Source organism: Rousettus aegyptiacus, unplaced genomic scaffold, assembly GCF_014176215.1.
Source record: "Rousettus aegyptiacus isolate mRouAeg1 unplaced genomic scaffold, mRouAeg1.p scaffold_m13_p_5, whole genome shotgun sequence".
Classification (NCBI taxonomy): Eukaryota; Metazoa; Chordata; class Mammalia; order Chiroptera; family Pteropodidae; genus Rousettus; species Rousettus aegyptiacus.
In genome coordinates, this window is record NW_023416308.1 from 120066761 (window position 1) to 120090313 (window position 23553).

General features: G+C 49.5%; 1 protein-coding gene across 5 annotated transcripts in view; it reads left to right on the forward strand.

Annotated features, from left to right (window-relative positions):
* Positions 1-1147: 1147 nt before the first annotated feature.
* NAP1L4 (nucleosome assembly protein 1 like 4) overlaps positions 1148-23553 on the forward strand; it is a 39590-nt gene continuing 17184 nt past the window's right edge. For 2 of the 5 annotated variants that reach the window (XM_016131162.2, XM_016131158.2), the window contains exons 1-9: positions 1148-1252; positions 8152-8229; positions 14288-14318; positions 15194-15252; positions 17129-17228; positions 18216-18357; positions 18602-18688; positions 20000-20131; positions 23070-23141. In XM_016131162.2, coding sequence (XP_015986648.2) covers positions 8163-8229; positions 14288-14318; positions 15194-15252; positions 17129-17228; positions 18216-18357; positions 18602-18688; positions 20000-20131; positions 23070-23141 — 690 coding nt within the window. In that variant the 5' untranslated portion in view covers positions 1148-1252; positions 8152-8162. Of the gene's footprint in view, positions 1253-1471; positions 1542-8151; positions 8296-14287; positions 14319-15193; positions 15253-17128; positions 17229-18215; positions 18358-18601; positions 18689-19999; positions 20132-23069; positions 23142-23553 lie in introns of those variants that run through there. The other 3 variants (XM_036220596.1, XM_036220597.1, XM_036220598.1) reach the window with 3 other exon arrangements.

Here is a 23553-nt window from a genome sequence, read left to right on the forward strand (position 1 = left end):
CAGGGGGTCCACCCTCATTAGGTCCCCACAAGAACCAGGCCCAGCTGCCTGCCCACCCAGGCAGCCTCCCCATTACCAGTGGGGGAGGGCAGCTCCCACGGGGGCTGCCACCTGCACCAACGCCAAACATCTGAGACGGGCCAGAGGCAGTGTCCAGTGGCGCAGGTGGATGTGAGCCTTTGTTAAACTGGATGAAGAAAGACCGCCCAACTTGACAGTGCTCCCCTCCTTTCGTAGTGCGTGCCTCCTCCTCCCAGCTCTGCCCCACCCCGGCCAACAGCCAGGTCATTACAAAAGAGTCAGAAATCCAAGAAAGTGGGAATCAGCCTCTAGCAGGTGCACCTGAGCCTGGGCTTGCCTGGCCACCTCAACGGGTATGTCCCTTAGAGCCTGTCAACCAGGACCTCCGAAAATGTCTTAACAACTCCCTCCAACCTCCTTAAACACCATGGGACAAGAACACCTTGCTAAAAATTAGAAACTGTTTCAAAAGCAGCCCCACGCAAAGGGTTCTGAAAAAAATGAGCGAAATGAAAACTCCCAGCTGCCGTCCTGCTCCAGTTGTTTTTAGCTTAATGGTTTTCTACACACTGTGACGTCCCCCCAGCCCGCAGCTCCAGGCCTCAAGGCCTCCTGGCCCGTGGGGTCCGCCCAGCCGGCGACACTGAGGGAGAGACCCGGTGGGTGCGAGATGCGGGGTTGAGAGGGGATCCCACTTGTGAAGCCCTCGATGCAGGTGGTGCCCGCGGATTTGAGGAGGGAGGGAGGCGCGGCGACGCGGGCGCCGGAGATCGGTGGGCCACTGGGGATGGAGCCGAACTGGAGGGGCCAGGAGGGCGCGGGGGTGGGCACAGGGTCCTACGGCGGGGCCGGGGTACAGGTGAATGGGAGTCCGGCGACCGGCGGCCACCACGTGGCCTCTGCGCGCCCCCGCCCCTTAAAGAGGCGGAAGGAACGCCCGCAGCGAGCGCGCGCCGCCGCGGACCTCACACGCTTATTTGCATACGGCCCCCGGGTCTGAGCGCGGCGCAGCTTCTGATTGGTCGTCGCCTGAGGCGCCGAAGGTAGTTGACTTGCGCCGAGCCAGTCCAATCACGGCCCGCCTTGCTCAAAGAGGGCGGGGCTACAAGGTTTGACCAATGGGAGGCGGTATTGTTGGCGGCCACGGGGGCGCAATCCCAGGAGCGAGCGAACCCACCGCCGCCGCCACTGCTGCAGGAGGCGTGAGGTGCGGACGCGAGGGCTTGGCCAGGTAACGGCGCGCTGGGGCTGTGGGCTGGGCGGGGGGACGGGGAACAGGCCGCGGGGGCCGGGGACAGGCCGGGGCCGCCATCTCGGGAGACCGCGGCGGCAGGGGCGGGGCCCTGAGCGGCGGCGGCGGGCCCGCGGGAGGCCGGGCCGGCGGCGGGAGGCGGGTGGCGGCGGGTGCTCCCACTCCACCCGCGGCCCTGAAGGTCAGGAGGCGCTTTGTTCGCGCGCGGCGTCCCGGGAAGGTGAAGGCGACGGCCCGGTCCTCTCCCTGCCTCCCAAACGGGCCGCCGGTGAGTGCGGGACCGCCGAAGGGCCTTTGTTTTCGGCAACGGAGCGCTCCCTGGGGCGAGTGGGACCGCGGGCCGCGGCGGCTCGGTTCCCGGGGCGCGGCGGGTGGTGTTCGCCTGGCGGGGAGCCGTGGCCGTGTGGCGAGAACGAGGCGGACGACGTGTGCCCCGCCGCCAACCAACGAACACACACCGGCCGCTTGGCGGGCGGCGGGCCCGCTCCGCTCCTGGACGCGGTCCTGCGGGAGGCAGAAGCAAAACCTTCCCGGGAGGGAGAAGAGTTGAGTCGCCCGTTCGCATTACGGACGGCAGAGCTCAGGGACGGCGACAGCAGTCCCGGTGGCGAACGTTTGGCAGACCGCTGAGCCGCGTGTGGCTGCCCCTCCGCGTCTGGACGGCCCGGGCGTGCCGAGGCCAGCGCTGAACCCTAGGCCTCTAAGGCCGTGTCAGGTTTCCGCGAGGGTGCTCGTGCCCTAACCTGCCACCGGGGCCGGCATGTCCCGCGCGTCTCTAAGGAGTCCTTAGGACGCGTTAGGCGGGCCCTGGCACTCGGCCTGCCGTGTCCCCGCCTGTTCCGTACGAACCAGCCTGTGGGAATTGTGCGGTCCAGGCCCACATGCCGAGTTGTTGCACCCGAAAGTCAGGAAGTCGTGCATGTTTGTTTTTAAAGTTAGTGCCTTCCTGCAGTAATAACTCTCTAAATGTCTCATGGCTGTCACCACACACCACGGACCATTCTAATCTCTTTGCATGTGTTAATTCATTTTATACTCTAATAAGTTTGTAAGATAGATGCTGTTCTCCCGTTTAACTACTCAGGAAACTTAAGACCTAGGAGGTTCAACATAATGGCTTGTCCAGTGTGACAGCTTGGATTAGAATGCAGGCGGTTTTAACTTTGCCCAGCTTCACTGCTTCTTAGAGGGAATGAAAGTCGTTCTAATGTAGACTTATGTTTTCATTATTGCACCTAGCCTAACCGAAGTCTGGTTTGTGAGTATTTGAACAGGTTGATCATTTCCAGCTCAAAATTCCCAGGATCTGCAGAATGCCGCATGCTTCCTGTAGTGGAATCTGGAAGTTATTTCAGACTGCAATTACCAACTGCTAGTGGAATAAATAATATGCAAATGTAAAACCTTCAGAGAAAGGAAGGTGGTGGTCGAGTAGAGACATATTCCAGAGAACAAACCAGTGATTAAAGAGGGAGATACTTTTAAAATTACTGGCAGTAGTTCACTTACTAAGGTAGAATTGGCGGGAAAAAGAAACCCCAGAAAATGAATTGAAGATAAGATCTTTTTTGGTCAATAAAAATACAGCTGCAGAACTTTAATTTTTTAAAGGATTATAGTGACAGAAGGGACTTGTTTTATAGATAAAACAGGTATAGGAATTGTAACCTTCCCAAGTTTACTTAGGGACATTTTCACCAGAATTTTAAGGCCTTTCTCTTTTCATGGTATGATGAAAATAATTATTCTCAAAATAATTATGTGTAATTTTATATAATTATTTTAACGCTGTAGTGCCATCCTAAATACCTGTCATTACACTTTCACTTACAATCTTTTTTCTCCCCTGGTTGACCAGTGTTACTAATTTAAAGTATCTAGTTATCTGTGCCTCTGTGTCATAAAATAACATCCAAACACATTTGTGAGTTCTGTATTATTTTTTGAAACAGGTATAAAATAACGATTGGAGAAATTAAGTTATTTGCAATAGCTAATTTTATCATTTTTGGTTTAATAACCTCAGTAAACTGAATTCTGAAGAGGATACTTTTAAGATTGTTGTCTTCTGAAAATGTACAGGCATTGCAGTTTTGTAAATTAGCTGTTCAGGTTACCAGACTCTTCTGGTATTTCGAGTTTACAGATTTTATCTGCATGCAGTAGTTCATCATTTTGTAGAGGTTAAGGACCTAGAACTCAGATGTGTTATTTCCGTTAGTTCACTTGTCAGGGTTTTGAGCAGCCTCTTGCTGTTGAGAGCACGTGAATTCCCTGCATCCCCAGTTCTCTGAGCAGCCAGGGTTAGGACTGAAATCTTTGCCATTTTCTGTCTTTTTAGCAGTTGACAGTCTTCTAGCAGCAGGAGGAGGTGGCCTTAAATGTGCATGTTTAAATGCTGTAATAAAGTTCAGAATTACTTATTTTTAGAGTTATTTTTTTCTTGTTCGTTGTCCGTTTTCCAAATGTTTAAAAACTTCTGATAAGCCCTTGTACTTCCAAAAATTTTAGCAGAGAACCCGAATTTTCTTTAGGAATAATAGTATCTGTGGGCAGGAGGGTGATTTAAATTCCCAAAGTTCTAGGTGCCATCAGCTGAATGAAACAGGCGAAAAACAACAGCTTGGAGCCAGTGCTCCCTCTGATGGCTGCAGTGAGGCAGCGGAGAGGAGCCTGGGGAGTTTGGCTTGAGGTTGCTATTTGAGTGCTTGCTTTTGTTTTGTTTTTGTTTTGTTTTGTTTTGTTTTCAGAGGGAAATGTATTTAGGCATCCAAATAAACGGTTGAAATTACTTAATTTGGTTGTTCTACCACTGGCGTAATTTTAGAAGTAGAAAGCTGACGTGGAGTCTTTGCAGGAAATCACTCGTCCAGCTTTAGCTTACTGTGGCATGCTGTCTCCTAGTTGAGCAAATACTCGCTTCCCTAAACTAATGGGACATTTGCCCACCAGCAGCCAGGAACTAGGAAACCCTTACTGATGTGTAGGGAAGACTTTGATTTTGTAACATTTGACTGTTAAAAAATTTTTGTTAAAGCAGTTCGTGATTATGTATTTCTGTGTTTTTCATTTGATGGCCCTTGGTTTTCTACCCTGCACTTTTCAGAGAAAGCAGGGCTGCTTTGCTTTGTTTGTCATTGAATTTTAAATTGCCTGAGTATTTAGTAAGGGGAGAGCAAGTGTATTTTTGTAGCAAGAAAACTACAAAAGGTCGCTTTGTGATCTGTACCTTTTGATCTTGACGGCTGCGCAGCCTGGAATTTCCTCTTAGCAGTGTGTCGGCAGCTGTTGTCGCTGAGCGCACTTCCATTCTGAGTCCGCGGGACTTTTTAACGTACTTCGTTATCCAGAAAAGCCTGTTCGAAAACAGATGAGGTGATTTCTGCTTGATAGTTTTGTGGTAGAATGATCAACTTCACACTTTAAATATTTGTGGGCAAAGGTTGTGAGGATGCAGTTATATTTGATTCGGAGCGTTACTTGTTAATCCACTTCCCACGGTAGCGTCCAGTGCTTCGCATGTGTTCATTTGCTCATTTTCTCATGAGTGTACACTGTGGGCTGGTTCTAGGAGCCCCTTATCACCTGAACAGATGGACGGACGGCCTTTCCCTCATCCATTTCCACAGTGGAGACAGTCCGATGGTGGTAGGTGCTTTTGAGAAGAAAAGTAGGGAGATAGAATAGGGATTTGGGGGTTGCCATTTTAAATAGGGTGGAAAGCCATACTCCAAGGTGACAAGATCTTTAAATTCTGGATTAAGAAAAACCTTTAAATGTTTACCTGATTCCATCATAAACTAATGAATTGCAGGAGTGGAAAATGGAGCTATAGCAATAAAGAACCACTGCGCCTCGAGTAAAAATAGAGTTTTAGTTAAGGAAAGGAAATCGTTTTTTACTTGCTTCCTGAAAACCAAAAGCTCGGTCTCTAGCAAGTTTCTGAAAAGACAGTCCAGTTTTATCTGGGACAGTTAGATCCTGTAAGTAAACTTAACTTCTTGTGTGTCTTCAGAAACTGCTTAGCTACAGCGTGCGTGGGATCCCCGAAACCATGCCGTGGACAGGTAGTACAGAGGCAGACTGTCACTCCACCGCAGTGAGTGAGTGAGTGGGCCAGAGAGTGCTCAGCCGCTGTCTCCTGCCAGCTCCTATGCTGGACACAGGGAGAGCTGCACCGAGCGGGTAGACAGGTCCCTGCCTGCTTGTTCTCCAGTGGGAGGACAAATGTGTATTGCTTATCCATTCTTTTTAAAAACGAGCTAGGAAGGAATTTCAGACATGGAAAAGTAGTGATCCCTCATACCTAATCCAGCTACACCAATGATTCGCCAGTCTTAGTTGATCTGTGAACCTGTATTTGATTTTTGAGCTGTTTTTATTAAATGCCAAAAGAAGGAATATATGTTAGATTATTGATCGTATGATCAAAATCAGTTTGAACATAATTTTAAGACTGCCTTTTGAGTTCAGGACCGGAAAACTTTTTTTGTTGTCGTTTAATTGCTGAGACATTATAAGTGAAGGTTACATTGATTAATTAGCAAGAACATTTACCAATAGTTTTGAAACACATATAAGCCATTCGGTCGGTTACTTCAGATTTGTTTTCACTTACCTGCTGGTGTATTGAATCCAACACAACTGTCTTCTAATACTAAGGAATATAGTGGTAGGCTGGATCAAGAATCTGCCGACCAGGGGAGGTATCCTGATTATTTCTTACAATAGGTGGTTCCTTTGTTCCTTCTGATGTGGTCCTAAGCCAAACATGTGCCATACTCCTGGAGGATTTGGCCCTGTACCCCGGGACTTAGCAGACTCCATCTTAGTTCAATAAGGTGGGCTCTCTGTCCTTCAGACTTTTATGTGAATCAAGTGGTTGTCCTACAGAGTTTAAATACCACCCTAATGTGATGATTATAGACAAGTCTTGCAGAGACATTGATTACGTTTAAGTTCGCATCAGCCCTGCAGTTATCTACTGAGAAGACATTGAGGTCCTTTGACTTGCGTAGACAGATGATAAATGTACAAGTGTTTTGGTTATGTGAAGAGCAACTCTACTCCCCAGCTTATACCACCTTCTCTCTCAAGAGTGGCCCCATTTGAAACAGTATGATTAGCTATAGACTAAATGTTTTCAGTTTAAAATTAGGAATTTAAAGTTGAGTTAGGTAATTTGCTACAAAAATTTTCTTAAGTTTTCCCATGAGAATGGTTTTATTGTTTGGGATAAAAATAAGTTAATCCATAATCAGGACTGGGGGGTATCTTATGTAAATGAAAACAAGACATTCATTTGTGTAATCATAGAAATTTGCATGCCAATCCACATTTAGGATTGTGGGATCAAAGTTTTTGACCCTGAGAGGGAACCAGCACTATGGCATTCTTTTTCCTGGTGTCCCTTTCATATTTTAACCCAGTTGCCTTTTAGAAGTAGGAGAACCTTCTGATGAGATTTGAGAATGTGCTTTCATAAAATTGGTATTAAACTCAGCATATCAATATTTAAAACAAATGGAGAGTTGTAGTTCTCAAACCTGCAAATTTGGAAGTTCCTTATAACTTTCTATTTTAGCTGTAGTAGGGATTGCTAAACAAAAGTAAATAATTTGTTTTGATGAAACCTGACTAAATGAACTCTGCCTTATTTATAATATGTCATCACTCTTTCTCCTTAGCTATAGGAACTTAATTTGTTAAGTTCACATCAGACAATAGATACTACATTGATCAGTAAGCAAATTGCAGTTAGGAAAGTGGAAAAAGACCTAGAGTAGGTTATGTACTAGATACTTTACAGTGTAAGTCTGTCTTTACAACACGTCTCCGGAAGCACCTTTCTAGTTAAGGGATGTTGAAACTGAGAGTACATACCTAGGAAATGATAGGGATAGGATTCAAACCCAGATCAAAAACAGGTTATTTATTGTGTGTCTCCTTTGTCCTAAACTTTGAGTTCTGCATTTGTTGTTGTATTCTCATTGCTTAAACTCATTGTTTCATTTTTTTCTTTGTATCCTTGATTGAGCTTTTTTCTTTTCTTTTTTTTTTTTTTTTTAGAGAACTTTGTGTCAAGTTTAACATAACTGCTTTACCGGCATGTCACCAAAAGTAGAATTAAATAGTACATGCCTTCACATAGATGGAAATTAAGTGGATCATTGTGTCAGTGGGATTTATTAAGTTGGAGCGGTGTCATTGCATGGGAAGGCAAACTTCTTTGGCCTGTGTCTTGTAATAGGCTCTTTATTCATTCAACAGATATTTATTGTGTCAGACACTGTTTCAGGCCTTGGGATGACATAATGAACAGGATAGGAGGAGTATTTTCACAGTATTTCTAAACAGTGAGTTTCTTGGAAATGCTGCTAAGCTGTAGCCTCCTTACCCTGGCCGAGCTGTTGATTGTCTTCTGTTCCAGCAGCAGCAATAGAAATCCTTAATTGAGCAGGTGGTGGTGGTAAGGAAAGGTCAGAAGCATCTAGATTTGGAACGTGAGAGGATTTTAATCTAAAATGGAACGAAGGATATAAGATGGAAGATCTCATGTGTGCCCTCAGAAATTGAAACTTAAAGACCGTGAGACTGATGTCTTGGAAGTGCTTGATTTACAAGAGATTGAAACTTATCCTCTGACTAACGAGTGTTTGCCAGGAATCTCTCCCCATCCATGAGCCAGTGAACTTGACGCATGGCCCCTGATTGGATTGGCTCCTTTGGCACTCTGTCCATAAGGGCGACCTGTCCTTGACCTTTAGCAGATGTGCCGGTGCTGTAGTTTGTGTGTCCTGAAATGTAGTTCTGCTGCTCCTGAATAAACTCGAGTTCTGGGCACTCAGGCCTCCCTCAGTTTACCTCCTCTTTTTTAGGTTGACATTACATGGTGTCAGAAGTGGGATCCGAAGGCAACCACCACCAAAGAACGACGACCCCTGGGATTGAGCGAGGTGCCCCTTGGATCTCGAGCTCTCCAACTTCATTCCAGATCTAGGAAGAGACAGCTTGTCCTTCTGGTGAGTACAGGTGACCCCTGAACAACACAGATTTGAACAGCGCCATTCACACCTGGGCTGTTCAAGGGCCAGCTATCTGTTCTATCCACAGTTGAGACTCCATGTATATGGAGTGCCAACTTAAGTTATATGTGGGTTTTCGATTTTGTGGGTGGTCAGCGCCCTCAAATCCTGTGTTGTTTAAGGGTCACCTGTACTCTTCTGAATTCAATAATGGGATCCCAGTCATCTAAATGTTCTGAGGGTGCCCCCACTTAAGAAACCCCAGCCAGTTATGTGTTAAAAAATTGCAGTCTTTCCTCACGCACATTTGTAAGGAAAATGAACCAGTCTTGCGAAGCATAACATAGAACTTCAGTGGCCATTATGGAGAACTTTAGATCTCCTCAAGATTAAACAATTCAAATGAGATAGATATTTTCATTCATATCTGGAACCTTCTAAACAGGTTCAGGATTCTAAAATTGTTTCCTTACAAAGTTCTGTTTCCAAATTGACTAAAGCAAATAACTAAAGATGGATTTAAAAACACCCAGCAGAGGGCTCTTGGTGCAAGCCGACATCTCTCCTGCGCCACCTCCTCTCTGCCACCACCTACTCCTCCCTCCATCTGAACTTCCTTTTTTGCCTTTTACTGAAACCACCAACCAAGCTCATTAGAACTGTCTCTTTCAAAATTAGTCCTTGTGAGGATCCTGCCAAACCACCCCAGATTTCCTACACCCATGGACAAAAGCCAAGCTTAGAGCTGTACGGAAGGACTTTCCCGAGGTAACTGGGAATCCCATAGATTTGCTGAGAAATTAAACAGTAACCCTGATTTACTGGCCTGGTCTCTCCCATCTCTTATCAGTTAATCTACATGCTTGGAGAGATTAAGCCCAACACTGGATTAGAGCTGCCAGTTGGGAAAACTCCCAATAACCTCTAGGATTTAAACTAAACCAGCCACCAGCCCTTTCATATGATCAAGCTCACAACATAGCCACAAGGCTCCACGTAGCCACCCTAGAGCCTCCCCAAGCCCAGGGTAGGATGAGAGTCGCACCCCAAACCCGGGGCTGGGATGAGAGTTGCACTGAAGCCTGCTGCGTCTCTCCGTGATATCGCAGCAGACTCCAGGTGGTTGTTAAGGAAATTCCAGGTTTCTGTAGATGTGGAATCTGCCCAGGTGGCCTTTAATTTATGAATGGCTTAAACAAGGACTTGTACCTTGTTAGTCAAAAGAACTTGTATAAAATAAGAAACTGTGTCCACCCTGGCCAATTAGTCGGCTCGCATTCCAGAAGATGACACCATCAGAAAGACAACCAAGATTTTGACTCTCCAACTCCAACAGATGGAGATGACAAAAAGCAAATCCACCTTACAGGACCATGTTGTTATTGCAGAAATTCTGAAAGCCAAAAGAAGGCACCTTGCCGATACCGCTGCAAGAAACGCCACTCTTAGGAGGTCCATGGACCAGAACTGTCATGGTCCAAAAGGCTACTCCCCTCGCGAGGACCCGGGAGAACTAACCAGGGACGAGCAACAGCTGGCCCCAGGAAGAACCCAGAACCGGAAATCTAGAGGCTCTTGCTTGGTACCGCAAAGAAAAGGGCTCTGGCTTGGATCCAGTAATCAGCCAGCCCTTCCATTCAATCTAAAACTTCCTTTATTGACCACTGGACATGAATTAAACCTTTGGCCCACTGAGAAAATGGTAGCATTTATGCATCAGTACCAGTGGGAAAACATTAGCAAGGCCACAAAAAGTGCTTATCTTGCCTTCTCCAGACTGTCTGAAATTCAACCCAGGGAAGCCTGTTTGTACCACCTGGGACATTTTAATTTACCCGATGGCCCATTCAGGGTCTGGCATACAGATTTCATGTAATCGCCCTACCTCATGAATGTAAATATGTTCTAATGATGCTTTTTCTGTTTTTGCATCAGACTGAAGCATTTCTGTGTGGAAAGATGACTAGCTCTTTTGTAGCTAACACCCTTTTAGGAAAGATTCCCACATAGTGGGGCCACCCAGGAGCTCCATAGTGACTGGGAGACCCACTTCCCTGGCCAAGCACTTGGAGAGGTCTGTGCCTTGTGGCCATTCCCACTTGTACCATCCCGTCTTCAGGACTGGTCCAGAATTCAAGTGGAATTACAAAGATCCAATGGCCAAATTAGTTGAAACTCCAAATATTTTGTCCAAAAGTACTGCCGCTGGTTCTTCACCACCTTAGATGTGCTCCATTCGTGATTCGTAAACACTCACCTTTGAAATCATGCATTTTGCCCTGGCTTCGTTTGACCTGTAGCTGATAAAGGGCACCTGCTTGTTCCAGTTTTGCAGGGATCTAATTAGTTCCACTGAGAACAGCCACGTTGCTGTGGCGCAGCCTTTGCACAGCATGTCCCTGAGGGTGGCATCACATCTCACTGCAGCCTGGAGACCCTCTCTGCCAGACACCTCTTTGGAAGCATCCCTGACTAAGCCCTGTGCCATCAAGCTCCAGGACACACATTCCTGGATTCACGTGTGCCGTATAAAAAAGACCTCGAAACCCGAGTGGACGTTGACCCCATCTAGTGACTTAGAGCTAAAAATTTCCAAGGACTAAAGCAGAGGACGTCGGTAGTGGACTGCTTTCCCAAGATGCCCATCTCAGGCCCGCATACCTCCTGCTTTACCCGATTCCGTGTCGCTTGACCAGGTCATGCTGCTTACAAGTGGAGCTGTCCTTTCTCTGGCCCCTCGCTGTCCTCAGTTCTGGCTGTGATGTACCCCTTGGTTCCCACCTGACAAAGCTTTTCTGATTCTGCCAACCTTACTTATTGGATTTGTTCCAGAGTTAGTAACACTTGTAATAAATGTGAGCTGGGGACCTTGCCACTGTCCTCAGAAGGGTGGTACCAGACAAACCCCGTGCACCTAGTCTGGGTGGTTCTGCTGCCAGCTTAGAAAGGTTGGGATGGATGCCGTTTAGGGTGGACATCCACAAATACCCCCTAGTAGATCGACAGTCATTGGGATATGCCCCCACCTGAGCCTTGTCCCTTGGGTGAGAGCAGCAGAACCTGAACCAGCAGTTCAGAATCTCCCAAGTCTGTGGCTCCTGCCTTCGGTGCTTTTGTCACAGCTTTGGGACGTGAGCAGGCGCAGCCAGCCAGCCCGGCAGGAGTGCTCCTGGACACGCACTGCGCCCTGAACCTCCTCGCTGCGTGCACGGAGGAACTTACTCCCTGCTTGGGGGCCGGACGCTGTTTTTATGTTAACAAATTGGGAGACTTAACACGAGAACCAAAACGATGAAAAAATAATATCAAACTATTACCGGAAGTAGGCCAAGGCCCAGGGACCTGGGACATTAGTGACCTTATAAGTATAGGCAGCTGGAGCTGGTTGAAAAGTATCCGTAGCTGTATTGGACACCCGTCCCTGGGTGTCATCCTCCCTGTTAAATTTCTGTTGCGGACCCGCAGGCCAGTGCCTTCCTCCCAGACGCACGTTCAAAATGCAGTTCTTTTCCTTTCGAGGTGTTTTCCTAAAGCTCCATTGACCATGGAAACAGAACTTACCATGGCAGAGGGACCAGCTAAGAGGCCTCATTTCTCGATCCTTCTGTTCTGATGAGGCCTCTGAGCAAGCTCCCCATTACAGCAAGTGCGATCAGCGATGCTTTCTGCAGGAGATCGTGATTAGAGGGGGCACGTGAGAGGGTTTTGTTTAAAACGGGACGGAGGATGTGAGAGAATCTCACATGTGTGCCCTTAAAGTTGAAACTTAAAGACTGTGAGATTGGTGTCTTGGAAATGCTTGATTTACAGGAGATTGAAACATCCTCTGACTAATGAATGTCCACCAAGGGTCTCCCCCATCCACCAGTGAGCTTGCCGCTTGGCCCCTAATTGGATCGACCCCTTTGGCACTCTGCCTGCAAGGGTGATCTGTCCTTAACCTTAGAGGATGTGCCAGTTGCTGCAGTTTGCGGGTCCTGAAATGCACTCCTGCTGCTGCCAAGTAAACTCGAGCTCCGGGCACTGGGCCTCCTCAGTTTACCACCCGTAGGTTGACAGAAACCCAAGTCCACATCTTACTAGACACGTGGCCTTGGCTTAGGCCTTTCACCTTTTCCAGCCTCAGTGTCCCCTCCTAATACCCTGTTGATGCTCCCTCCCTGGTAGGGTTGGCGTGGGCGTGAAATGTAATCAAGTGCTTGTCACATAGGTGCTTTGCCAGTTAGGAGGTGCTGGGATTAGGTGTGTGGCTTGGTTGTTAACCGATGGATGAAATCCGGAGTCTGTCCTTTCGCCCAGGAGTGACAGCTGCCTCAGGAGAGAGCAGGTTCCTCCCAGCAGTTGGGGTGCGTATGGCTGGTCCGGGGAGGTGCTCCTGGATGCATTGGTTAGACAGTGAGCTTTAATCACGTAGCCACGTTGTAGTTGGGGTTAGGGGGTAACCAGCGTGACAGTAGGTAGCATGCTCTCGCAGTTCTCCTGTCATAAGCAAAGGATAACTTGGGGATGGGAAGGCATATAAACGGAGAGTCATATAAACTCACATCCGTATAAACATGGACGTTATCAGAGACACAGGAGGGGAACCCTCGGTGTCGAACCAGTGGCAAATGGTAAGTGTATTAGGTCTAAGAATGTTGTCACCAGATGTTATTTTGAAGACCAACCTGTCTCACGTGTTGCATTTGGAACGTGGCAAAGCGGAATAGAAGCTTGAGAGCGCCGTGGCTGCAGCCGTATGCATGTTGCAAACTGCACAGGCGCGTGAGCTGGGAACAGGAGACGAGGCAGACAGAACTGGAAAGTGTAGGAACTCAGAGTGTTGTGTGGCGTGACTTCGGACTCAGCAGAAGGTGATGGGGATCCTTGAAGGGCTTTCAGACTCTTCGCCGACTTAACTGTGCATTACAAACTGGCAAGGTGGTTTAGGTATGGCTGCCGTTGTAGTATTTGTCGCATTTGTTTTCTTTATGGTTCTCATCTGCTTCCTTAAGTCATTTAGCTCTTTGAAAAAGTTAGTGTAACATTTACATAGTATTTTAAATTTTAACTTAATAACAAATAACTTAAGAAAAATGCTATTGAGTTAAATTCAAGACAGTTGCAGATCAGGTCCCTTTGGAGCTGTTTTTCTTAAATACGGAGGGGTTTTTTGTTTGTTTTACCCTAAAGCATCGTGATCGAGGGGTTTGGACTTTGCTCAGATACCGCCAAGTGAAACATTGACCGGTTGGGACAATCCTTCAGAGAGACTGTGAAGTGTATTTACAGCATCTAAGGTCAAGGAACTTCATCGTCAAACCTCTGCCCTCGTTTTCATTTAAGGACTCTACGCGTTTAGATATCAGTTCTTCTTAAGAAGCAAATGCGTTAGAACCCACCGTTAATATTTACAGGCATCAGTCACCTGATCTAGAGATGAACTTTTTTAAATCTGTGTCTTGTAAAAGTGGGATCGTATGGAGTGTATTACGTGTTTTTACATATGCACCACATCTTCAGTGTAGAAGTTAGAGAACATACAGAATAAATAATAGAATTTTAAAATCATCCTCCGAGTTAGAGTTTGAAAGACAGTATAAACACCAGTAAATACCTTGGATTGCTCTAAAATTAATTGGTCTAGCATAAATATATATTCCTGTTGCTAAAACTTATTACAGAGATAAAGCAAATTAGAATCAATCTTATTCTGAAATCTGGTCATTTTAGTAGCAACAATTGAAATATTTATGAGTAACCTGTGCACACACTGAAACGTACAGATCCTAACTGTAATTCGATGAGTTTTGACAAGTATTTACGTCCAGGTAACCGATACCCTGTTCAAGATCCAGGACGTTCCCATCACCCCAGGAAGTCCCCTCTTGCCCCTCTTAGGAGAGCCTCATTCCTGTAGACATCACTGGTAAAAAGAGTACATTTGATGCATTTTTTTGTTTGTGAATGTTAGTAATGTTAATTGTTACAACTCTTCTTTAATTTGTAGGAGATAAAAACATTCAGATGGCAGATAACAGGTAAGCTAAAATGGACTTTGTTGGAGTTTAAATTTTAGTTGATGAGCAAGTGCCAAGCCATTTTAATCAACATCAGTAGAAACTCCAGCTGATGGCTTTTTTTTTTTTTTTTTGGTCCTGTGTATTTGAGCCCATGAAGAAATTGCTTCTGATGTGAAATGTATCTCAGAATATTGATACTTAAAACCTTTTGTGGGAAGTTATCATTTTGTTCTTCTGGCTTTAACACGCCCTAGTGAAGTCACGTGATTGACTTAACACCGTCCTAACAGCCTGTAGCCTCCTGTGGTCAAGTGAAAGATCTTGTTTTGTGGATTATTCCGAAGGTCACATTTGGTTATGTATAGAGTTTTATGTGGTTCATTTTGAGTGAGGGAGGTGTGTCCAAGCATTCTGAAAAAATGTTAGACCTATTTTTGTCAAGTTTAGTTGCTTTTAGAGATGTTGTATAGCTAGCTTAGAGTCACTGTGGGCACTGCGCCGTCACAACTTGGGAAGGTGGCTTTTTGTTGATCACCTTAGCAGCTGTCCAAACCATGGCATGCTTTTTGGTTGAGTAGTTAATGGGTTTGGTGTGAGAACAGGGAGAACAGATTTTTTGAGGAAAGAAGTTGTAGAAATGAAAATTAAGCAGCTTTGGCTAGAGTTGGAAATTAAGAGCTATGTGGGGTGGTGTGTGGGGTAGGAAGTGTTAAGTGGTAGAGTTTTTTAAATAACAAGTATCTCATATGTAACACGTGTGTCCATAGTGCGCTACTGACCAAATCCAAAGTCACTGTTGGGAGACCTCTTAATACCATAAATAAGAATGTCTTTGTGGTGTTTCTCCTCGGCACTTTCTTTACAATAATACTTTATTAAACTCGTTGTTCTAGTTTTTCAGATGGGGTTCCTTCGGATTCCTTGGAAGCTGCTAAAAACACCAGTACTTCAGGTCAGTGCAGTGGGCGTGGGAGGTGACTGGGGCGTGCGCGTGCGGAGCGTGGGGCTCCCGCTCTCGAACCTTTTATAATACAAGCAAAGGATTACTCACAGATTTTAGGAAAAGTCAGAGTAATTGAAAGTGAAAATTAGTGCTTCGTTTTACAATTTTTCATTATAGAAGTTCGGACTGCAGAAGTGGGGGGACAGCACAGTCCTTCCCAGTCGTTCTGAAGCAGAGCCCCGATGTCGTCTTTTGTCCATAAATTCATAGATGCCGTTTTTTCCTCCCTTTTTAAATCTATACTTTTTCTCCCCCCTGAACTCTTTGAAAGCAAGTGGTGGATGTACTGGCTAAAAGCCCCTAAAACAGTTTAGCGTGAATTTCCTAAAGCCCAGGCTGAGTTCTCATGACCATGGCGCCAGCGCCGCAGCCAGTAATTTAACGTTGCTGCGACGCCGCTGGCTGACGTGCGGTCGTGCTCGCGTTCCCCGCGTTTCTCAGCCGTTCTCCTACAGCTTCGCCCCGCACCCAGGTCCAGGACTGGCCGGCGGTCCGGCGTCGCGTGCAGTTCTGTCCCCTGTGTCATGGAGTCCTCTCCCCCTTCTCCCCCTTTCCGCAGTGACGCGCCCGCGGGCTCCGCCCAGCCGTGCATGCGTGCCCGCGCTCTGCGTCGTCTGCCGCTTTCCTCCTCCGATTCGGGGCATTTTGGCAAGACGGCCACGTAGGTGACCTGGTGCAGTGGGAAATGCAGTCAGACCCGCGACAGGGCGCTGAGATCTGTGACTTGCTTGAGACTGTCTGTCTGCCAGATCTCTCCACAGAAGGGTCCTGTTGGGCCGTGCCCTGCCTGGCCCCCTGTGGCTGTCGTGTGCTCCAGGATGCGTGCACATGGCGGCTTCCGCGCGACGGGCCGTGCCGGGCCAGCGGCGAGTGCTGGCTGCAGAGGTGCTTCCTCCCTCTGCCCGCCCCGCGCACGGCCTGTCAGCGGACCGCGCCCTCCTCCCCTTCTGGCGTCACTGGGGCCACCTGGCCTAGTCTGCGCATCACTTTATCCGTTACCATCATTCTTTTCGGTGTGCAGATTTGACCAGGGAGGGTCCCTTCACAGAAGCTGCCTTCTGTGTCCTTTTGCTACCAAATCCAATCAGTTTCGAGCGCTTTCTTTGAGCAGCTTTGTGGCACAGCGATGTTCCATTTTCCCTTGAACTTTCTTTGCCCCGGACCTGGCATCAGTCATTCATCCAAGGGACCCTGTTTCGTTTTGTGTTAGTGGGGAAAGAGATTTAAAAACCAGAATGTAGATGCCAGGTGTCATTGTTTCTAGGCCGTTCAGTGGCCAGGGTTAGAGGCGATGTGCACTTGTGTGTACACGTAGTATGTGATTTAAACACAGTGCTTCACCTTAGTGGCTGTTTGCAGTTAAAATCTTATTCTGCTGGCCCACGTCAGCTGTTGAGTCCGGCCAGGGCGCTAAGCTTGGGTTTCTGTGCAGGTGCGTGGGGGTCGGGCCACTGCATTTACAGTGGAGGCGGGGGGAGGTCCGCTTCCCTCCTGGTGTCCTGTTCGTTCATTGGGAAATAGTACAAATGAGCATGAGCTGCAGCATGGCAAAGGTGGCAAGTGACTTGGGCGGGGGCGTGGTCAGGGCACACCCTCTGGGGGAGGTGGGTTTGTGCAGGGGGCGTGGTAGCTGACAGTGAAGCTAAGGAACTCATGGAAGTCTGGCTTTGCCGCCCGGAACCGCTGAGGGTCAGCTCCCCATGGCGAGCCGTGGCATGAGTCAGTGCTGACTTCCCACGAGGAACCGTCAGGTCACCCCTGGCCTCAGTCGCCTTTAAAGTAAATACTAAATATTTTAAGAATGTGTTTTTTGGCCTCGTAACAGAAAAGCTCACGGATCAGGTGATGCAGAATCCCCAGGTGCTGGCAGCGCTGCAGGAGCGGCTCGACAGCGTCTCCCACACGCCTTCCAGCTACATCGAGACGTGAGTATGCTGCGCGCGAGGCTCATGCCGCCGCGGGCAACCAAGGAGAAGACCGACTTCCCGGCCCCTTCAGATAGGAGTAGGTGCGTTTTCCGCTCCGCAGACGGCCTGCTGAGAGCCGGCACCGGGGCTGCAGACCTGAGAGCTCGGGCTCCGAGTCCGGTAGTGGGACGCAGGTTGCAGAGAGGACGCAGCATGCGGAGTGCCCAATGGCGGCGCGTGCTGCTGTCGAGGGCCTCGCCGATCACCCTGTGGGCCGGGGGGAAGGACATGCCAGGCGGAGGCGGAAAGCCTGCTCTTCCTGGCGGCTCCTAGTCACCTGAGAGAGCAGCCTGTCTCTGGCTCATGTGTGTGAGCCCACGACATCAAAACCGTCGCTTTGTCAGAAGACGTCTGTGTCCTGGTTGCATTGCACGGCAAGAGCGACGACAATGGCCCCCTGGGACTGTCCCTCAGGGCCCGGCTGTCTTCCTTCTGGAAGGGACGAGCTGTTGTTGGGCTTCCATCTGTCAGTGCAGGGCTTGGTCTCAGAACCAAGAGTTGTCCACCTTCTACATGGTTCCCTCACGAAGGGCTTGATGTGTTCCGTGGCTGTTATGGTGGGCAATGGGACACGCGGGTCTGCCTTGCCCACATAGAGGGTTTACTGGCAGGTGGCATCGTAGGGCATGTTTTATGAGGATTTTGCAGACGGGAGTTGGTACATGTGGCGGTCCTGGGCGGCAATGGGAGAGTCGATGGCTTTAGGAACGGTGACGGGGCACAGCCACTGAGGAAACGTGGGCTGGGGGTGGGGCCTTGTGGGAATAGGATCAGTTCCACGTTGACAGACTGCACGCCAAGTGCCAGCTGCCCTTTCCTTAATGACTGTTAGCTCTTCTTCGTAGTGAGGATGTTCTCCGTTAACTTAAATTTATGTTAATAAAGTCAAAAAGCATGCCACCTTGATTAGGCAGGCACGTGGCTATTTTTTCCGCTCTCTTCCAGCTTACCAAAAGCAGTGAAAAGAAGAATCAACGCATTGAAACAGCTGCAGGTGAAGTGTGCGCACATAGAAGCCAAGTTCTACGAAGAGGTCCACGGCCTGGAGAGGAAGTACGCAGCGCTGTACCAGCCTCTCTTCGACAAGGTGGGGCTCGGCCCTATGCCTGGTCAGCGTGGCTCAAGCCTGTCTGCAGGCGACACGTCCAAAGCTACCCAGTGAATCGTCGAATGTTATTCTTTAAGCCCTAAAACGTAGAACCTCAGAATAAGTTACAGAAGCATCCAGTTTTCACGGCCTTTTCATAGATGCTATTTGCAAGCTCGTTACATTAACCCTTGGCTTTCTGAATAACTTAATGTGGCTCTAAAACAGTCTCGTTCTTACTTAGAGGAGGGAATTCGTCACTGGTGATGTTGAGCCGACAGATGCAGAATCGGAATGGCACAGTGAGAATGAGGAGGAGGATAAATTGGCTGTAAGTTGTTTTGCTGATGAGCGAATCTGTGTTCTGTTTTAACTGTTGGAAATAGGAAATGTCTTTCCGTGTTTTGTTTGTTTGCTTTTTTATTTTTATTTTTTTTGTCACTGATGTAACTTGACAGAGTAAAGAGCTGCTGCAGTGGGTGGTAGGTCCCCCTTTGGATGGGTGTTTAGACTTCTCTGATGGACTCTCAAGCATTTGGCAAGCTCGTCATCTGACCTGGTCCTGTCAGTGTGATGATCCAGACACAAGCTCCACGCTCAGCTCCTGGTAGTGTAGCAAGATGGGGTTGGGTGAGCAGAGACTAAGACATCGGTAACAATCTCAGTCAAGAGAAAGAAAAGACACCCCCATGAGGGGAGGGCCCCCATCGGTGGTCAGCGTGGAAGGGGTGGGTCATGGCGGAGAGGACGTATCGGAAGCCCCCATGCCACGCCGCTCAAGGACCAGCAGCGTCGAAGAAGTAGCCTTAGTGCATCTTGCCTCTTTAGAGCGGTAGTTAAAGGTCATTTTAGAGATGTGCCCTGCTCATTACCTGTCACAGCCTTTTCCTGGGGACAGGTCCCATTCCAGTGCCATGGAACCTCCCGGCATGCCACAGGGTTAATTTCATCAGTCAGATTTTGTGTTTGGGAAACAAGCAGCTTCTGTCCTGTAATACTAACCTTTAGGGACTTTTTTAAAGTATCTCTTAGTGTTGGTAAATGTTTTTGATCTTTGAAAAATAGACAGAACCTGGCCTGGTTGGAGCTGTGGCTGTGGATCAGTAGAGTCGCGAGTCAGGTCCTTACAGCTCAAGGAGAAGCTGCCTTTGCTCCTTTAGAAAGCCCCTCGTGGTCATTTCTCCTAAGGGTCCCATGCGACGGAGCACTCACACTTTCCCATGGCTTTATGCCGTGCTGTGTTTAACCTCCCTCCCCGGGGCCCTGAGGTCTTCACATTGCGTCTGTCCCACATGTAGAGCTGTCCCCTTAAAGTTGGCACACAGGTTGGCAGCCCCTTGTTGCTGAAGACACTGGAGCTGCATCTGGTGGTAGGTAATCGTCCCCAGCTGGACGCCTCATGGAGCCGGCACTCGGTGGCATTGGGCTACCTCCTTAGCTCTCCCCCCTTTTGTGAGATTAGACCGTAGAATTGCATCTGCGTGGAATGCCTTGAGTGCCTTGTCCCTCAGAAACATTTAAAATTGCAATAGCAGTTTGTGTGAGGTTCTGAAGTTATATGTTGCATTAAGCCTTTGGATCATTTCCTTATTTCTTGCTTTGTGATAAGTGTTCTGTTTTGTATCTTTAATTTATTTCATAGGGAGACATGAAAAATAAAGTAGTCATAGCAGAAAAAGAAGCAGCACCGGCAGAAGAGCCAAACCCCAAAGGCATCCCGGGCTTCTGGTTCACCATCTTCAGGAACGTGGACATGCTGAGCGAGTTGGTCCAGGTCAGCGCACATCCCCCTGTAGACCGGTGCCGGTCTGAAAACCGCGCCGCCGACCTGGGTGTTCAGCGGAGTTTCATGTGGGTAGAAAGGCACTTTCTGTGCCCCCGCCACTCAGGTGAGCGGTCTCGACCTCGCCGGGAGGGTTTACGACTGTCGCAGCCCCCTGAGTAGCGGTTGGCGGGAAGGTCTGGAATCCGAGTCAGAACTCGAAGGCGGTTTACCTCCTGTAAAAGGGCCGTTGCCTCACCCCCAGAAAGCCTATGCGCAAGTTCGAGAGCCTGCTCAGTGTTACTCTGTTGCGAACAGGCAGGTGAGTGTGAGGAGTGTGTGTGTGTATGCATGTATACACACACTCATACTGCGCATACTTAGACTTCTCCATTGGTTGATTCTTAAAACGTGAGTAGGCCTCTGTGCAGCCTCGTTAGTTGTGTAAATAAATATGTAACAAATTTCCGATATTCTACAATTGCTTCCCTTGAAGTTTACTTTAAAAATTTGTTATGACCATTCGCTCTTTTTCTCGGTCTGTCAAACTTTCTATAACGAAATGGCGAATCAGTGAAAATGAAGCAGAGTTGACTTGCTCTGGACTGAGTCGTGGTTAAGTGTCCAGGATACACATCAGTCAGGGCCTGACTTGCGGTCCGGGTTCTCGTGGGATCGAGGCCACAGGGACGGCCCTATGCGTCGAGACGTGTTCTGACAGCCCGCACAGCGCTTCCCGTTTCGGCTCACTCAAGGGGATGCTTGTGGCTGCATGGCTGTCCCCCAAGTTTTAGAAATACATGAGTAGCGGTTCTCAGAATCTTGCCACCATGCCGCCTCTGCCTGCTCCTGCCTTGCTGCTGCCTCTCCATTTCCTGAAACGTAAGCAGGTGGGAGGGAGGCATTGCTCACTCACCTTCCCAGCGGGGGCAGCATCACGAACCCACGGCTCACGGGAGCCTGTTTTCCTGTCCGAGCTTCCTTTTTGTGGGAACGGTCAGGTGGGGTTAAGAAGACGGGATCATGTGCCTTGAGCCAGAAATTCCTTTGGAAAAGTTGACTGACTGACATGTGGCAGATTCTCGCCCAGACTGGATGTTAGAATCACCTGAGCAGCTTTTAAAGCTAAATAGCAACATCGGCTGTCCCCCCCATGGCACTGAGAGTTGGAGGTGCTGGTAGAAGCTCCTCACGGGTGCTGGCGTGCCCCAAGGTGGAGGGTGCCCACGCCAGCGAGCAGGTAGATAGGCTCGTAGGTTAGTTTTTCTCAAACCGAGGTGAGCGTGCCCACCCTGGGGACACGCAGGTTCGGAGCGGCGGGTCTGTGTTGTGATGTGCTCCGGGTGATGCCTGTGCCGTCGGTCGGGGCGTGCTGTGTATGAGGGCAGACTGGTGGGGGGCCTTTGGGGTGCTAAAAGGCAGCTTGCTTGGACGAGCAGGCTCCTGGCACGGGGCCAGCTTGTCAGGAACCCGGGGCCGCCACCACGGCTGCTCCCGTCGCATGTCCTCGGGTTTGAGGGCAGTCGCGCCGTTGGCCACACTTTACCGGGTGTCCCTTCCCTTCTCCCCAGGGCCTCTTCATTGGCAGCAGTGCTTCAGTTTTCGACCTACAGGACGTCGCGTCGCTTTCTGTCTCAAGCTGGACAGAGACATGTCGGCGGTTCTGTAGCGCGCCGCGCTGTCGGTGACGTACGGCGGGTTCCATTCTGGTCAGATGTCGAGTCCCGAAGATGGGCTCGGTTTTGGGTGCCTCAGTTCTCTCTTCGGGGGCGGCCAAGATGGATGCACAAGCAGAGGCTTGAAAATTTGGGGCTTAGCAGCTGTGGGTCTCGGTCCCTGTGGCAGGGCCTAGTGTCAGGGGTCTCTGGTGTCGGGCGTTGCGCTCTGCTGGGTCCATGGGAAGGTGGCCCGCGGCACAGGGCTAGCGAGGACACTGAGAACGCAGTGGGTGTTGGTAAACGTGGGGGAGGCCAGCGGGCGCTGCTAGGCTGAGGGGCTAAGCGCGAAGATCCCAGGGCGGCGGGCTGGGAGAGCATCCCAGCGGGCCCTGTCGGGCGGTGCCGAGCTCAGCGCGTGCGGGTCGGCCGAGCACGGGCTCGGCCACATGTGGTCCAGGGTTCAGTGTCTGGCGTCTCCGGCTGACGCGGCCTCTTTGAAACTGTCTTCTAGGAACTTGCTACATGTCTTTGTCATTTTTGGGGTTCTGTAACATCAAAAGAATTTAAAATTGGAGAGTTGGAGATGATCAGATTCAATTCCTAGAACTCAGTGGAACATCGAGAAATACTGTTCAATCCCTCGACTTCAGGGGCAGAGAAGTAGCTGTTTTACACACAAAAGCGCCTCGCGTTAGTCTGTGGTCACCAGGTTTCAAGTCGTGTCATTCCTTTTCTGACGTTTTCTCACCTGGACTTGCTGGAGTGACAGGCATCGTAAAGCACGCAGCGCTCAGTCACGCCTGCGCGTGTGAGTTCCCCGCGAGGAGCGACTGAGCACTGTGTGATGTGGGCGGGGGGTGTTTATCGCCACGTGCCGTGAGGGGGGACGTTGGCCCCTGGGTCGGTAGTCGACCTAGGTGTTCCTCGTGACTCTTCAGAGAAGCCGAGGACCGACACTTCACGTGACGGTATTTCCGATCCCTGGCACAGTGGCGCCGGGTGGTGCCGTGAGCTCCAGCAGGGCTCGTGCCCCGGCGTCGGAGGCTCTGCCCTCTGTGCCAGCATGGACGGTCACCAGTGCTCCAGGGCCCAGAAGGATGGCCCCTCACTGCTGCCACCCCAGGACCGGTGGTCGGTGAACAGATGGGTGACCCCCGGGGAGCTGCCCTGGACAAGGACGGCGCTCCAGCGGGGCGCATCGCCCAGCACCTGGAAGTGCGTGCGACCGCCGTCAGAGCGTGTGTTGCTTCTCAGTAGCTCACTCGGAATTCCCTTTTTCTCCTTGTGTTTAGGAATATGACGAGCCAATCTTGAAACACCTGCAGGATATTAAAGTCAGATTTTCCGAGCCCGGACAGCCGATGGTGAGTGCTGCTTGTTTGAGCTCCTGTTGGCGTGGGGAGGGGGTGGCGGTTCAGAGAACTTGGAGTCCAGGCGAGACATCCACACCCGCCACTCTCGGGTGCTGGGCGACCTGAGCGAGACCCCCCCACCCCCACCCCAAGGAGTAGAAGAGCTCTCACATGGCCCGCCTGGGCCCTGCCCACCTGCCAGGTAACTCAGGCCACAAGCCGTGTGGTGGAAGGTGCAGGCGTTAGACACAGGGCTGGAGTCCTTGGCCCCGTTTCTGAGCTTGTGCGTTTTCTGTGTCAGATGGGGTGATACCATCGTTTTCCTGAGTGTTTCCCGGGTTTACAAGGACCTAATGTGTGTAAAACAGGTCTGAGAGGCTGGCAGATAGGGACTTATGACCAGCGCTTTAAAGAAATCCAGGAT